This window comes from Thamnophis elegans, chromosome Z (genome assembly GCF_009769535.1).
Source record: "Thamnophis elegans isolate rThaEle1 chromosome Z, rThaEle1.pri, whole genome shotgun sequence".
In the NCBI taxonomy this organism is placed as follows: domain Eukaryota; kingdom Metazoa; phylum Chordata; class Lepidosauria; order Squamata; family Colubridae; genus Thamnophis; species Thamnophis elegans.
The window spans coordinates 143329475-143344379 of record NC_045558.1 but is presented as its reverse complement, the minus strand read 5'-3'; the positions used below and the strand labels follow the sequence as shown (position 1 = coordinate 143344379).

Sequence of the window (14905 nt, the reverse complement as noted above, 5' to 3'; positions counted from 1 at the left end):
TTCATTGAATACACCGCTAGTTTACTGTTTTTCTTTGAAATAAATATTCAAAAACATTATTGGTATCTATTTTTATTTTTGAAATTTACCGGTAGCTGCTGCATTTCCCACCCTAGGCTTATACTCGAGTCAATAACTTTTCCAGTTTTTTGTGGTAAAATTAGGTGCCTCGGCTTATATTCGGGTCGGCCTATACTCGAGTATATACGGTAACTGGAATGTACTTTATTAGCAAGAATCCAAAACTTTGGTGGCTGAAAGCCAAGCATAACAAACAGATAAGAACCTTGGCAGCAACTCAGACAAGCCTTGGCAGCAATCCAGCCTGCCAAGCTAGTTACTAAAGTTCTCCAACTTTTAGTCAATGCGTTGACTTCTGCAAGAGGGGCGTGTGCACAAGCAGTCCTTTTATAGTCTGGAGAGGAGCCTAATGACCACCAGCTGAGTGCAATCACCTCCTGTACTTGTGCAACTGTTCCTGATGCCTATTAGCTCTTCGATGGCGTGCATCCAGGAACAACTCACTACTGACGTCCGGCTCACTCTCCCTTGTCTCCTCCCCACTGGTCCAAGGCTCAGGCGTCTCCTGGTGGCCAACCAGCCTCTCTGCACCCTGCTCAGAGTCGGAACCCTGTCCAGGGTCCTCCAGAGCCGACTCACAGGGCCCCTCGCTGTCGGAGTCTGGTGGCAGCTCCAGTGGCTCCTGCTGGGACACAACAATTAACATATTTCATTTTATTCTACTAATCCCCTGTTCCTAGATTCTTGGTTTTTTCTTGTTGTTTTTTTTCCTTTTATATTTATGATGTCTTTTCTTTTTAATCTTTCTATCACTTTTGATAGACCGTTTGGATAACCCTCCCCAAGATTTCTCTTTTTCGCTTCCCACTATTTTCTCTTTATTGTCGGCTAATTCCTTTTTTTTGGATACCATTCCCTTTGCCCAACATTTCTGTGGTTAAGCTAGACATTTGTTAAGTAAATTTTGCCCCATTTTACGGCATTTCTCACACGGTCGTTAAGTGAATCACTGCAGTTGTTAAACTAGTCACACCATTGCAAAGTGAACCCGGATTCCCCCATAACCTGACTTCTCAGAAGGTCGAAAAAAGGGGTATCACATAAATACGAACCCATTGCCAAGTGCCTGAATGGCCATGGGGGAATGCTAAAAAGTAACACTGAAAAATCCCTTTTTCCTTCAGTGCCGGGGTGACTCTGATGGTCGCTAAACGAACTGTTGTAAAGTCGAGGACCGCCTGCATCTTCGTGAAATAAAACACCAGAGACCGTTAAATTGATTTTGAAATGACAGGCGGGCGGCTGAACTTGGGGCGAAGGCAGGCAGCTAGATCTTTGGGGAAGGAAAGGCGAGTCCCAGAATCCCGAAAAGGGACCTCGGAGGTCTTCTAGTCCAACCCCAAGGCAGGAGTCCGGACAATTGGTTGTCAGGGTGATAAAATCAAAGGCGGCTTATCATGTCCTCTTGTTCCTTCAGCAACTCCGGCCCCCAGTGACAAAGGAGACGGGGCCCCCTCGGCTGAAAGGAGGATGTGGAGACCAAGGATGAGAAGTTGGAGAAGGAAGCCAAAGGGAGCGAGAAAATGGAGACGGAGGTTCGTGATTTCAGAAAAATTATTTGCATTTCTTATACTGCACTCAATCAGGGGGTCCTCAAACTACGGCCCCTGGATGGATTGTGTTGCTGCAGAGATTCTCCCCCTTCGGGGACTTTTTGTGAAGGTCGGAGGGGGGCAGAAATTCCCACTTGGGGTCTGCTTCGGCCTCCTGGTGGGGGGCTTTGGGCGAAGGCTGGAGGGAAGAGCCACTGGTGGCGAAGAGCCGGAGGGCCTCGTTCCAGTGGGACTGCATCCTGGCCTGGAACTGGCTGACCGTCGCAGCCCGCTAATCCTCCAGGCGCTGGCACCTGGCCTTGCACTCCCGCAGGTCTTCCCTCTGCTTGGAAAGCCCATGCTCCTAGTCCTCAGTGAGGTGCTTCCGCTGAGCCTCCTTCTCGGCCAGATCCAATTTGAACTGAGCTGTTTTGCCAACTTTTTCTCGCGGTGGCTGCTTAGCTCCAGCAACGGCTTCCGGTTGGGGCCCTAAGGAGTTCCGGGCGGGCAGGCGAGGAGTGGCTGGGAGGGGAGGGGCAAATAGAGGCCGGCGGGGCCCCCTCGACATGAGTGACATCCAATAGCCACACCCACCAGTCACAACGGCCACCTAGCCGGTCATTAAGCAGATTGTATTAGTGGTCTGCAAGATTTAAAATGATGAATTTAGTGGTTCCTGAGGTCCGAAAGGGAAGGAATGATTTCACCTGTAGGGTACTTGTGACGTCTCTCGAGTAGCATTTGAACAAGCCTGAGTGGTTTGGTTTTCAATTTTTTTATTCATCTGTATTTACTTTTTATTTATTAAACGTACATTGTACCTATTCTATTTTTAACTTTTTAACTGTTCTCAAAGCAGGAGAAGAAGCATGGATGGAAACTAACCAAGGGGAGGAGCAACCTGGAATGAAGGAGAAACTTCCTAACAGTGAGGACAATTCACCAGGGGAACAGCTTGCCACTAGAGGTTGTGGGAGCTCCATCACACTTTGAAGAAGAGACTGTGGAGGCCACTTGTCTGAAATGGGATATGGTCTCCTGCTGAACAGGGTACTAGACCAGAATAACAGAGTTGGACGGGACCTTGGAGGTCTTCTAGTTCAACCCCCTACCCAAGCAAGAGACCCTATCCCATCACAGATAAGTGGCTGTCCAATCTCTTCTTAAAAGCCTCCAGTGATGGAGCATCCACAACTTCTGGAGGCAACTTCTGTTCCACTGATTAATTGTTCTTACTGTCAGGAAATTCCTCCTTAATTCCAAGTTGCTTCTCTCCTTGATTAGTTTCCATATGCTGCTTTTTCTCCTGCCTTCCGGTGCTTTGGAGAATAATTGACCCCCCCCACCCTCTTCTTTTGTGGCGGGCCCCTCAACTATTGGAAGACTGCTATCATGTCCCCTCTAGTCTTCATGTCACTAGACTAGACAAACCCAATTCCTGCAAACCGTTCTTCGTATATTGTCTAGAAGCAAACTGAATTCGATGCAGTGTTAAGGCCAGAACGATGGCCTATTGTCTCCGAGGTGGTGGGAAAAAAAATTGCCCTGGGGTCTTCTGCCCCTATGACCTGGCTACCTCTGGAGGGGGGGGGTGTTCTCCCTGATGGGAGCTGCCCTCCCGGTGGTCTTATATGGAGTTCTCTGCCTTGCATTTCCCAGCCTTCCGCGCCCGAACCGCCCCTTTCTACCACCTTCGCAGGGGATAAAATGGAGCTGGAACCTTCGAAGAAGCCGGAGGATGAGGGCCCGGTGGGGGGCCAGGAAAAGGAGTCGGAAGCCGAGCCGACGGTTAAGGATGAAAAGGAGAAGTTGGGTAAGGGAGGTTGATCAGGAAGGTTACTTCCAAAAGAATAGCAGTAGCAATAGCAGTTAGACTTATAATACCGCTTCATAGGGCTTTCATCCTATCTAAGCGGTTTACAGGAGTCAGCATATCGCCCCCAACAACAATCCGGGTCGAGAAGAAGGCGAGAAGGCTCACATTGGAGCATTAAAATTGCATTTAAAAGTCTGTAGAGATTCTCCGTCATCCAAGTCTTGGTTTGGTTTCAAAGGTGCTTTTATTTTTATTATATATATTTTTTGAGTTGGAAAAAAAACTTTATTGAGAATTTAAAACATGAAATACAAATACTTTTAAAAATAGTTTTGTATAGTTTAACAATCCTTTTTGACAGTACTAACATAACCATTTACTGTTCAAATACATCTGCATACTAATTATTCCTCTGTCTATACATCTATGTTTCTAAGATATACATTTCATATTCCTATTATTTATCCATTGATTCCCAAACTGCTTAATATTCTGAGTCTTCCTTGTCCCTTAACTCCAAGTGAGTTTATCCATCTTTGCGCTATCAAAAATCTTTGGAGTATCAAGCAGTCCGTCGGCATGGTATCACTTTCCAACCTTGTGTGAGCGCTATTCTCATTGCTGTAATAATGTGCAAAATGAAATATTTTATCTCTTTCGTATACTTTCGTATGCAATTTTTCTTCATTTTATATCATGTTCATCTTTACAACACCTCCCTATACATGCAAGTTTTTCTTTCTTATACATATCCATTTATATATACTAAATATAACATAGCAATAGCAATAGCAGTTAGACTTATATACCGCTTCATAGGGCTTTCAGCCCTCTCTAAGCGGTTTACAGAGTCAGCAGCATATTGCCCCCAACAACAATCCGGGTCCTCATTTTACCCACCTCGGAAGGATGGAAGGCTGAGTCAACCTTGAGCCGGTGAGATTTGAACTGCTGAACTGCAGTTAACAGTCAGCTGAAGTGGCCTGCAGTACTGCACCCTAACCACTGTGCCAACCTTGGCTCCTACATATATACCAATATGTACACAATGTGTAATTATTATAGTTATATAAATGTGTATATTACATTTATTCTCGCATCATACTATAATGTTACATATTCTGTGACTAGCCTTATACTTATTTCTATTCTCTAGTTTGTTCATCATCTTTCTTTGTTGATTTCCTAATCTGTGCTTCTATTCTCTAGCCAGTGGTACCAGATATCCAAATCAAATAGTATTCCATTTCCCTTCTATCTTTTATTTCCATGTCAACCTATCCATCTCTGCACACTCTACGCCAAAGGAGCAACTGGGCTTTCTGGTTTTGCTTATGAAGGACGTTTCACTTCTCATCCGAGAATCTTCCTCCGTTCTGAAGAACTGATCTCCTTGCTCTAAGAACTGACGAAGCTTCTCGAATGAGAAGCGAGCGTCTTCAAAAGAAAAAAAAAATCAGTTGCCTCTTGAAAAAAAGCCCCTTTGGGACAACCGTGAGTTTGGATGATGGACAATCTCTACTACAGATTTTTAGCTATACAATTGGGATGAAGACCCTTGGAAGGGTGTGGGAGTAGAATGTGATTCCAGAGGGAAAATTGCAGACTACAGGAACCATTTGGCACCACTCAGGTGGACCCTGAGGACACAGGTAAGCCTCCAAGTGGCTCCTCAATGACCCTCCAAAAGGATGCAAAAGACCAGCTGTCTGCAAGGCATATAAATCCTTCCCTTCCCCCACCATCCAGTCAGAGCTGAAGAAGCTTCTTGGTCTTCAAAAGAAAAAAAAAGATTTACGTCCAGTTGCCTCTTGAAAAAAAGCACCCTTGGGACAAAATTGTATTAGTTGGGGTTGTTGTTTTTTTTTCAAAATTATAACCAAAACAAGACAAAGAACATTTTAAATAAAGGTTTCAATATAAAAAGGTGTTAGAAGAAACGCAGCAACACCCCCTCCCCTCCCGACCTGTGCAAATCACCGGGTGGCTGCAAAGTGGGGTATTTTTCTGTCCCCCTTCCCCTCCCCTCATTTGTCCTCCCCCCATTGTTTCCAGATGCTGATTTGGAGAAGCTGGTGGCAGAGGAAAAATCCACGGAGAGCGATGACAGCAAGGAAAAGGTGGAGGGAGAAACTCAGGACCCCAAGAAAGGGTAACGTGCGCTGGAGGAAGGATTGGCAGGCGGTGCGAGGGAGGAACTCGCACCAGGCGCCCTTGTAGCTGTCGGGTGAGCAATCCTGCGCCCTGGCTGGGAAGAGGTGGTGAGACAAGCGTCTAGGATAGGCGTCCAATCTTGGGGATTTTAAGACCTGTGGACTTCAACTCCCAGAATTCCCCAGCCAGCTCTCCCTCCCCCCCCCCTTTGCTGAAGTCAAGATATATTACGCTTACTGCATACCCACCGTCTGTTAGAAAAAGGTTACACTATGCTATCTGGCTAGGGAATTCTGGGAGTTGAAGTCCACAATGTCTTAAAGTGGCTAAGGTTGGAGACCCCTGATTTAAGACTTGTGGACTTCAACTCCAGAATTCCCAGCCACTCTTTCCCCCCCACTAAAGTCAAGATATATTATGTCGACTGCATTCCCACCATCTTTAAGAAAGTTATCCTATTAAAAAAAAATGCAATAAAGTGTTTCTTGTCATTTCCATGTTGAATTCTGGAAACCCCTTCCTGCTCGGGGATTCTGGGAGTTGAAGTTCCACAAGTCCTTCAAAGTTGCCAAGGGTTGGATATCCCTGATTTAGTTTTAGTTGGTCTTGGCTTCTCCATGAGACTCCCCAAAGCTGGTGGGGGTAGTAAGAATGGTTTGATAGGTAGGACAAGACTGTTCTGACCTGGGCCTTCCCAAGATCACGAAGCCGACTCCTCGTCCCGATAAAACCCCTTTTATTTAAAGGGAATTCCTACTCCAGCAAAGTCCCGGCCAACAATCTTCACCAGATTTCACAACTACAGACCTTAGCAGGCTTGGAGAACTGCCAGGGCCGATATCTTCTAACTCCACGCTGTAGCAGCAATTACTTGGCAAGGAGTCAGGAACAGATCTTCATTCTAATGAATGGAAACTAATGGCCTCCTGCAAACTCCACTCCCCTGTTGCTCTTTCTTTGATTTTCTCTGGGAATGGCGATTCAACGTCCACCTCCCAAGTCGGCTCTTGTTCCTTAGCTGTTCCCTTCGCATGCGCACTGGGAACAGGCTCCAGCTGTTCTTCTGCCTCAATGATCTCCGACTCCGAAGGCAGCTAATAACTGTCGGACGGCCCTGGGCCCCCTCTCTGCCTCCGACACAGAACCCTCGTCCGAGCCTTCCCAGACTCCAGGGCTGGCCCATCTTCCTCCCCAACCTCCTCACTCTCCGAATCTACTGCCAGCTCCTTTGGCCGCTGCGGGCCACAACAAAGACAACCAATCGCGTCATCTGGCCCAATCCTCCCTCCTCTCGCCATTGGCTGCCTTCTGCAGGGGGGGAATCCCATGTAGTCCATACTCCAGGCAGACTACAGCTTGGGTTGGGGGGGGGGAGAAACTGGGCGGGGCTTTCTCAGCAGGCAACCCTAAAAAAGAGGTGGGAACCGAGGAACTGAAAAGCAGATCCTATTAAAAAAAAAACCTATAGATATATTTGTCTTCAAAGGCGATGTGAAATCCGAGCGAGAGACGGCCAAGGAATCGAAAATTGGCAGTCTCCGCGACGAGAACCGGAACAACGGGAAGAGGGAAGAGCGGATGGAGAAACCCGGTTTATGTTCACATTGCGGACGGGTGCTTCACAGGTAAGAGATGTCGGCTGAGTGCTGGAGATCGGGGTTGTCTTGTTTTTTTCATGGTTTAGTCCTTGTTCCATCGCTTGGCTACTCTGTTGCCTTTAGGCATTTCTTTTGTTCTCCTTTCTTCTTCCTTTCTCAGGTTTTTCTTGCTTTTAGCAACCTTAAGAGTAACAGCCCTGCGGCGGGAGGGATGGCAAATAAATTGAATCAATGAATAAATGAATTTTAAAATGATTTTCATTTCTCCGTTTTTATTGTTGTAAGCAGGCTGAGTAGAAGCCCTGAAGTGAGATTGATGGCATTCAATTCAGTTCAATTAAATAATTAATACATTTAATAAATAAAAAATAACTAAATAAAAATCAAATCAAATCTTTTCACTACTCCGTTTTTATTGTTATAAGCAGGCTAGGGAGGTGAGATTGATGGCACATAAATGTAACCAAGAAAGTACATCAATTATTTTCATTGCTCTGTTTTTATTGCTGTAAGCAGGCTGGTGTATAGTCCTGATGTGAGATTGTTTGGCAAATTAAATTAAATTAATAAATGTAATAATAAATAAAAATAAATAAATAAATTATTTTCATTTCTCCATTTTATTGTTGTAGAACAGGCTAGAATAATAGCCCTCAGGTGAGATTGATGGAAATTAAATAAATAAATGTGATAGTGATGGAAATTAAATTAAATTATTAATAAATGTAATCAATAAATAAAAATAAAACAAATTATTTTCATTTCTTCTCCATTTTTATTGTGTGTAAACAGGCTAGAATAATAGCCCTCAGGTGGGATTGATGGAAATAAATAAATAAATGTGACAGTGATGGAAATTAAATTAATTATTAATAAATGTAATAAACAAATAAAAATAAAATAAAACAAATGCTTTTTCCTTTCTCCGTTTTTATTATTGTAAGCAGGCTAGAATAATAGCCCTCAGAGAGATTGATGGGAATTAAATTAAATGAGTAAAATAAAATAAAATAAATTCTTTTCATTACCTCCGTTTTTATTGTTGTAGGCAGGCTACGTAAGGTGAGACTGATGGCACATAAATTTCACAAACAAATGCATGAAAATTCATTCATTCCTCCACTTTTATTGCTGTAAGCAGCCCAGAGCATACGGTAGCTGCACCGCCAGACGGGATGGCAAATAATTTTAACCAACCGACAAATAATTCCATTCCAAATTTAAGACTCCTAAAGGCCCCACCACCGCTCAGCATGGACTCTTAAGCCGGGTAAAGTTCAAACCAATATCTTTAAAAAGAAAGAAAAAAAATGCACAATAAAAACCCAAAATCGTATACATTGAACATAACGGGAGCACATGACACCCCACGCCCGAAAGCCAAGTTTGCAAGGTTTTGCATAGTCCTTGATTTATGACCATTCATTTAGCAACGGTTCCAAGTTGGGATAACGCAGGAAAAAGGGACTTAGGACTGGTCCTCCCACTTATGACCGTCGTAGCATTCCTCATGTTCATGTGATCAAACTTCGGACGCCGGGCAACTGGCATGTGTTTATGTCGGTCGGAGTGTCCCCGGGCCCTGTGAATCCCCTTTTTGTGACAGATTCGCTCAACGACCATTTGATTCGCTTAACAGCTGCAGTGTTTCACTTAACGAGGGTGGCAAGAAGGCTGCAAAGGGGCCAAAAGCTCCATTAACAACTGTCTCACTTAGCGATGGAAATGTTGGCTCAATAGTGGTCGTAAGTCGAGGACTGGCCATATCGAGACGTCTACAGAACTGTGCAGCCTCCTTGTAGTCATGTTTAAGAGATAGTCCTTGACTTATCATCATTGGTTTAGTGACCATTTGAAGTTGCAACGGGCACGGCACTGAAAAAAGTGGGCTTAGGGCCGTGTTTCGCATTTACGACCGTCGCAGCGTCCCCGTGGTCAGGTGATCAAAATTCAGGTGGTTGTCAACCACCTATTTACGGACGGTCACCGTATCCCAGGGTCACGGGGTCCTTCTGACACGGGAAATCAGTGGGGAAAATCGGAGTCCCTTAGCCGACCGTTATGCGAACGGCAACGATTCGCTTAACAACGGCAGCAAGAAAGGTGGTCAGACAGGCCAAAGCTCACTAATGACTGTCTCGCTTAGCAACAGAAACGTGAGGCTCCACTTTGGCCGTACATCGAGGACTAAGCTGTCAACGTGGGCAAAATGCAGTCTTGGTGGGGGAAAAGAATGCGGATTGTTAGAAATGTCACCTGTCCATCAACCTCCTGGGGTTTCTCTGACCGACCGGTGAAGATTTTTCTCCCGCTCTCTTCCCGGTTAGAACTCCACAACCCTCTGGCAGAACGAAGAGCGAGCTGCCATCTCCTCCAGCAAGCTAAACGAAATTTGGCACCGCCGACATGATTACTGGCTGCTGGCGGGCATCGTCCTGTATCCTTTGGCTTGAGAAAAGGGAGTGAGTGAGTGAGTGAGTGAGTGAGTGAGTGAGAGAGAGAGAGAGAGAGAGAGAGAGAAAGTGTTTGTGGCAGCCGCAACTTGGGATGAAGATGGAGAACAGACCATGGTGGGGAAATAAGAGGGGACAAGGATACCATCTTGGGAGAGAACTGGGGCGACAGCTTGCAAATCGCACTGACCCAAAGACACCCAGCCAGCTTTCATGAGTAAGGCAGGACTAGAACTCCCCGTCTCCTGGTGATTGGCTCAAAGTCACCCAGTCAGCTTTCATGCTTAAGGCAGGACTAGAACTCCCCATCTCCTGGTGATTGGCTCAAAGTCACCTAGTCAGCTTTGAAGCATAAGGCAGGACTAGAACTCCCCATCTCCTGGTGATTGGCTCAAAGTCACCCAGGCGGCTTTCATGCGTAAGGCAGGACTAGAACTTCCTGTCTCCTGGTGATTGGCTCAAAGTCACCCGTTGGCTTTCAAGCATAAGGCAGAACTAGAATTCCCCATCTCCTGGTGATTGGGTCAAAGTCACCGAGTCGGCTTTCATGCATAAGGCAGGACTAGAACTCCCCGTCTCCTGGTGATTGGCTCAAAGTCACCTAGTTATCTTTCATGCATAAGGCAGGACTAGAACTCCCTGTCTCCTGGTGATTGGCTCAAAGTCACCCAGTCAGCTTTCAAGCATAAGGCAGAACTAGAACTCCCTGTCTCCTGGTGATTGGCTCAAAGTCACCCGTTGGCTTTCAAGCATAAGGCAGGACTAGAACTCCCCGTCTCCTGGTGATTGGCTCAAAGTCACCTAGTCATCTTTCAAGCATAAGGCAGGACTAGAACTCCCCCGTCTCCTGGGTGATTGGCTCAAAGTCACCTAGTCATCTTTCATGCATAAGGCAGGACTAGAACTCCCCGTCTCCTGGTGATTGGCTCAAAGTCACCTAGTTTCCTTTCATGCATAAGGCAGGACTAGAACTCCCCGTCTCCTGGTGATTGGCTCAAAGTCACCTAGTCATCTTTCAAGCATAAGGCAGGACTAGAACTCCCCGTCTCCTGGTGATTGGCTCAAAGTCACCTAGTTATCTTTCATGCATAAGGCAGGACTAGAACTCCCTGTCTCCTGGTGATTGGCTCAAAGTCACCCAGTCAGCTTTCAAGCATAAGGCAGAACTAGAACTCCCTGTCTCCTGGTGATTGGCTCAAAGTCACCCGTTGGCTTTCAAGCAGTAAGGCAGGACTAGAACTCCCCGTCTCCTGGTGATTGGCTCAAAGTCACCTAGTCATCTTTCAAGCATAAGGCAGGACTAGAACTCCCCGTCTCCTGGTGATTGGCTCAAAGTCACCTAGTCATCTTTCATGCATAAGGCAGGACTAGAACTCCCCGTCTCCTGGTGATTGGCTCAAAGTCACCTAGTTACCTTTCATGCATAAGGCAGGACTAGAACTCCCCGTCTCCTGGTGATTGGCTCAAAGTCACCTAGTCATCTTTCAAGCATAAGGCAGGACTAGAACTCCCCGTCTCCTGGTGATTGGCTCAAGTCACCTAGTCATCTTTCATGCATAAGGCAGGACTAGAACTCCCCGTCTCCTGGTGATTGGCCCAAAATCTCCCAGTCAGCTTTCATGCTTCAGGCATAGTGGTGGCTGGTCTACTTATTTCCTGCAAGAAGCTGAGCTCTTTAGAGTGGGAGTGGGCCGCATCCTCCGGGGTCTCAGGTGCCAGTTTTCCGCTCCAGAGCTGCCTGACCAAAGAGAACCTCTGTAGCTCGGGGTTGAACTGGGGGGTCCTGGGTTCCCCTCTGAGCTGGCTGGTTTTCTTGCAGACGTTTCGTAACTCAGCTGGAGAACATCGTCAGTGCTGCAAGGGGTTGAGGTTAACCAGCTCTGATGATGTTCCCTAGTTGGGTCATGAAACGTCTGCAAGAAAACCCTCAGGCTCAGAGAGCACGAAGGACCCCCACCACCACCACCACCATAGCTGCCCTTCCCCTGAGGCATTCAGGCAGGAATTCAGCCTCCTCCCCTCCCTCTCCACTCCCTCCCCCCATTTTCCCTTTCCAAAGTTGTAGATTCTTCAGATTATCCGGCTGGTAGGTAGGTAGGTAGGTAGGTGTGTGTTTGTGTGTGTGAGAGAGAGAGAGAGAAGAGAGAGAGAATGAGAGAGGGGGGAGAATAGAATGGGAGGTTTGGCTGGGGAAAAATGAGTTGGCCTTCAGGGGCCGGGTGAAAAAGGAAATAGGCGTCATCCGTGAAGCTGGAAAGATGCTCGGATGCGACTGGGATCCCCCCACCTCTGAGCTCCCGGGGTCTCTCATCCTACTTGCCACACGGGACCACTCCTTAACCCCACCACCTCGCCTCCGGCAGACACGGGTACGCTCGCTGGCAGGACATCCAGAACGACAATCAGTTTGCCATCATCAACGAGCCTTTCAAAAGCGAAGCCAACAAGGGGAACTTCTTGGAGATGAAGAACAAGTTCCTGGCCAGACGGTTCAAGGTGCGAATCCCTTAAGGGGAGGGGAGAAGGGGTAGCAGAGGAGAAAGAAGGACCTCCCCCTCAGCTTTAGAGGGAGGGATTATTTCTGCCTTCTCCCCGTTTCCTCCTATTCCTCACCTGTTTGGTTTCTTAGAATAGAATAGAAAATATGGCATGGCATGGAATATAAATAAGAATATAATACAATAGAAGTTAATGAGATAGGATAGGATATGAATAGAATTCAAAATAGAATAGAATTCAGAAGAGAATAGCAATGTTGGAAAGGACCTTGGAGGTCTTCTAGTCCAACCCCCCTGCTGATAGAATAGACTTGTCCTTAGAATTAACAGAATAAAATTAGAATAGAAATAGAATAGAATAAAAAGAATAGAAACACTAGAATAGAAATAAAAAAGAATAGAATGGGGAATAGAATAGAAATAGAATAAAAATAGAATTAATAGAATAGGAAAGAATAGAAATAGAAGGAATAGAATTAATATAGAATAGAAAGAATAAGAATAGAAGTGGAATAGAAATAGACTAGAGAATAGAATAGAAATAGAATAAAATAGAATAGAATTAATAGAATAGGAAATAATAGAAATAGAAGGATTAGAATTAATATAGAATAGAATGAATAAGAATAGAAGTGGAATAGAAATAGAGTAGAAATAGAATAGAATAAAAAGAATAGAAACAATAGAATAGAAGTAGAAAATAATAGAATTAATATAGAATATAAAAGAATAGAATAGAAAGAATAACAATAGAAGTGGAATAGAAATAGAATAGAGAATAGAATAGAAATAGAATAAAAATAGAATAGAATTATAGAATAGGAAAGAATAGAAATAGAAGGATTAGAATTAATATGGAATAGAATAGAAAGAATAAGAATAGAAGTGGAATAGAAATGGAGTAGAATTAATAGAGAATAGAATAGAATAACTTATTTATTCTCACTTTGAATGGACCCTAATCGGCCTGCATTCAAATGACACGTCAAAAGTCATTCAAATGCCAATAAAACCATTGCAGCTCCTGGAACAGGCCTTGGTGATCGAAGAGCAGCTCCGCCGGGCCGCCTACCTGAACATGACCCAGGACCCCAGCCACCCGGCCATGGCCCTCAACACCCGCTTTGCCGAGGTGGAGTGTCTGGCCGAGAGCCACCAGCACTTGTCCAAGGAGTCTCTGGCCGGCAACAAGCCCGCCAACGCCGTCCTGCACAAGGGTAAGAGGCGGGCGGGTAGGCGGGCGCGGCGAGGACGGTCCACGTGACTCCCCCTTCCCACCCACTACCACAGTCCCCCCCGGCCTCCGTGCGTGATCCTTCTGTATCCCCCTTCTCCTCTGAATCCATTAAAGTGCGGTTGTGCTGAGCAAAGCCACGGTGTGTGGTTGTCTCCTTGGTCCTCCTCTGTGTATCTTTGCTCTCTCTTTCTCTCTCTGCTTCCGTCTGTCCGCCGAGTATCCCACAAGTATCTCGGGAGAATTCTCCGTCCTCTCTGGTTGTTTTTTTTTGAAGGGCTCTCAAATCTACTCCCCATTTTTGCTCCTTGCTGAATGCCACTCTCCCTCCCGCCCACCAACCCAAAATAACTCTGGAATGAGCAACTCGGGGTAGAAAACAAAACATATTTGCTGTCAAACATAAAACAGCCAGAAAATATCATTGGGTTAGAAACTAGGTGCTTTTGGGATATCTAGCTTGGCGCCCTTTGAGTCTGCCTTGCATCCGTTTCACCGAGTATTGTGAGTTGTCCTGATTTCACCGTTGTCCCCATCAAAATGTCACGTCTCATATATACTGTATATAGATATATACGTATGTATATGTATCATCATCATTTAACAACCGCATATTCCCTTGCGGGGGTGAAATCTTGGTCAAGTGAATGGAACTGTGTGTTTACTGGCCGATGCCTTTCCCTGTTGCCAATGCAGAGTTTTGTTCAGCAGATGTATTCTCATTGTGCCCAGAGAGAGAAATATCTGCCTCTACCTAGGATCGAACTCCTGAGTGTGAGGCAAGAGCTCCACATCTCGGCCACTGCACCACTCTACACACAGACACCCACACACCCACGCATGTGTCATAGATCTAGATACATATCAGCGGCTGCATAAAATTCGGGTGCATTTCTCGAAAATCTCTGATTTTGTTTCCCTGTCAATTTCTCTCGTCAATTTCATCACGTGAGTATCACCTGTGTTTTAGCCTTGGGGCCTTTAATTCCCTTCCAACAAAACTCCCGGTAGTCCTTGACTTACAACATTCCATTTGGTGACCGTTCCAAGTTACAGCGGCGCGGAGAAAGGGACTGTTTTTCACACTTACGACCATTCCTCAGGGTCGTAGTGCTCAAAATTCAAGATTGCTTGCCAACCGACTCACGTTTATGACGGTTGCAGTGTCCCCGTGTGTGTGTGTGTCATGCGATCCGCTTTGGCGAACTTCTGGCAGGCAAAGTCAAATGGAGGAAGCCAGATTCACTTAGCGACTGTATTGTATTAACTGAACAACGGCAGGGATTCACTTAACGGCGATTGGCAAGAAAGGTCAAATGAGGCAAAATGTGCTTAACAGATGTCTTGCTTAGCAAGAGGCTCGGTTATGGTCGTAAGTTGAGGACCGCCTTCTGGCTGTTTGGGGTGACTCCTTACAGCTTGGTGGATGATGGGCTTTCGGGTTCAAGCCCCTTCCCCCGGAACAGCTGGTAGGAAAAACCCTTAGCCAAGGGCTCCATCACTGGTGGTTTTTAAGAAGAGAGTGAACAATCATTTGTC

At 45.7% G+C, this 14905-nt stretch overlaps 2 protein-coding genes across 2 annotated transcripts in view; both read left to right on the top strand.

Annotated features, from left to right (window-relative positions):
- Positions 1-7168, top strand: part of CHD3 (chromodomain helicase DNA binding protein 3) — a 107197-nt gene extending 100029 nt beyond the window's left edge. Inside the window, exons 31-34 of the mRNA XM_032235087.1 lie at positions 1499-1616; positions 3273-3426; positions 5485-5581; positions 7071-7168. Coding sequence (XP_032090978.1) covers positions 1499-1616; positions 3273-3426; positions 5485-5581; positions 7071-7078 — 377 coding nt within the window. The 3' untranslated portion in view covers positions 7079-7168. The remainder of the gene's footprint in view (positions 1-1498; positions 1617-3272; positions 3427-5484; positions 5582-7070) is intronic.
- Positions 7162-14112, top strand: LOC116522046 (chromodomain-helicase-DNA-binding protein 4-like). The gene is made up of 3 exons (XM_032236632.1): positions 7162-7208; positions 11998-12130; positions 13154-14112. The coding sequence occupies exons 1-3, from the start codon at positions 7162-7164 to the stop codon at positions 13394-13396; spliced, it is 423 nt and encodes a 140-aa protein (XP_032092523.1). The 3' UTR covers positions 13397-14112.
- The last annotated feature ends 793 nt before the right edge of the window (positions 14113-14905 follow it).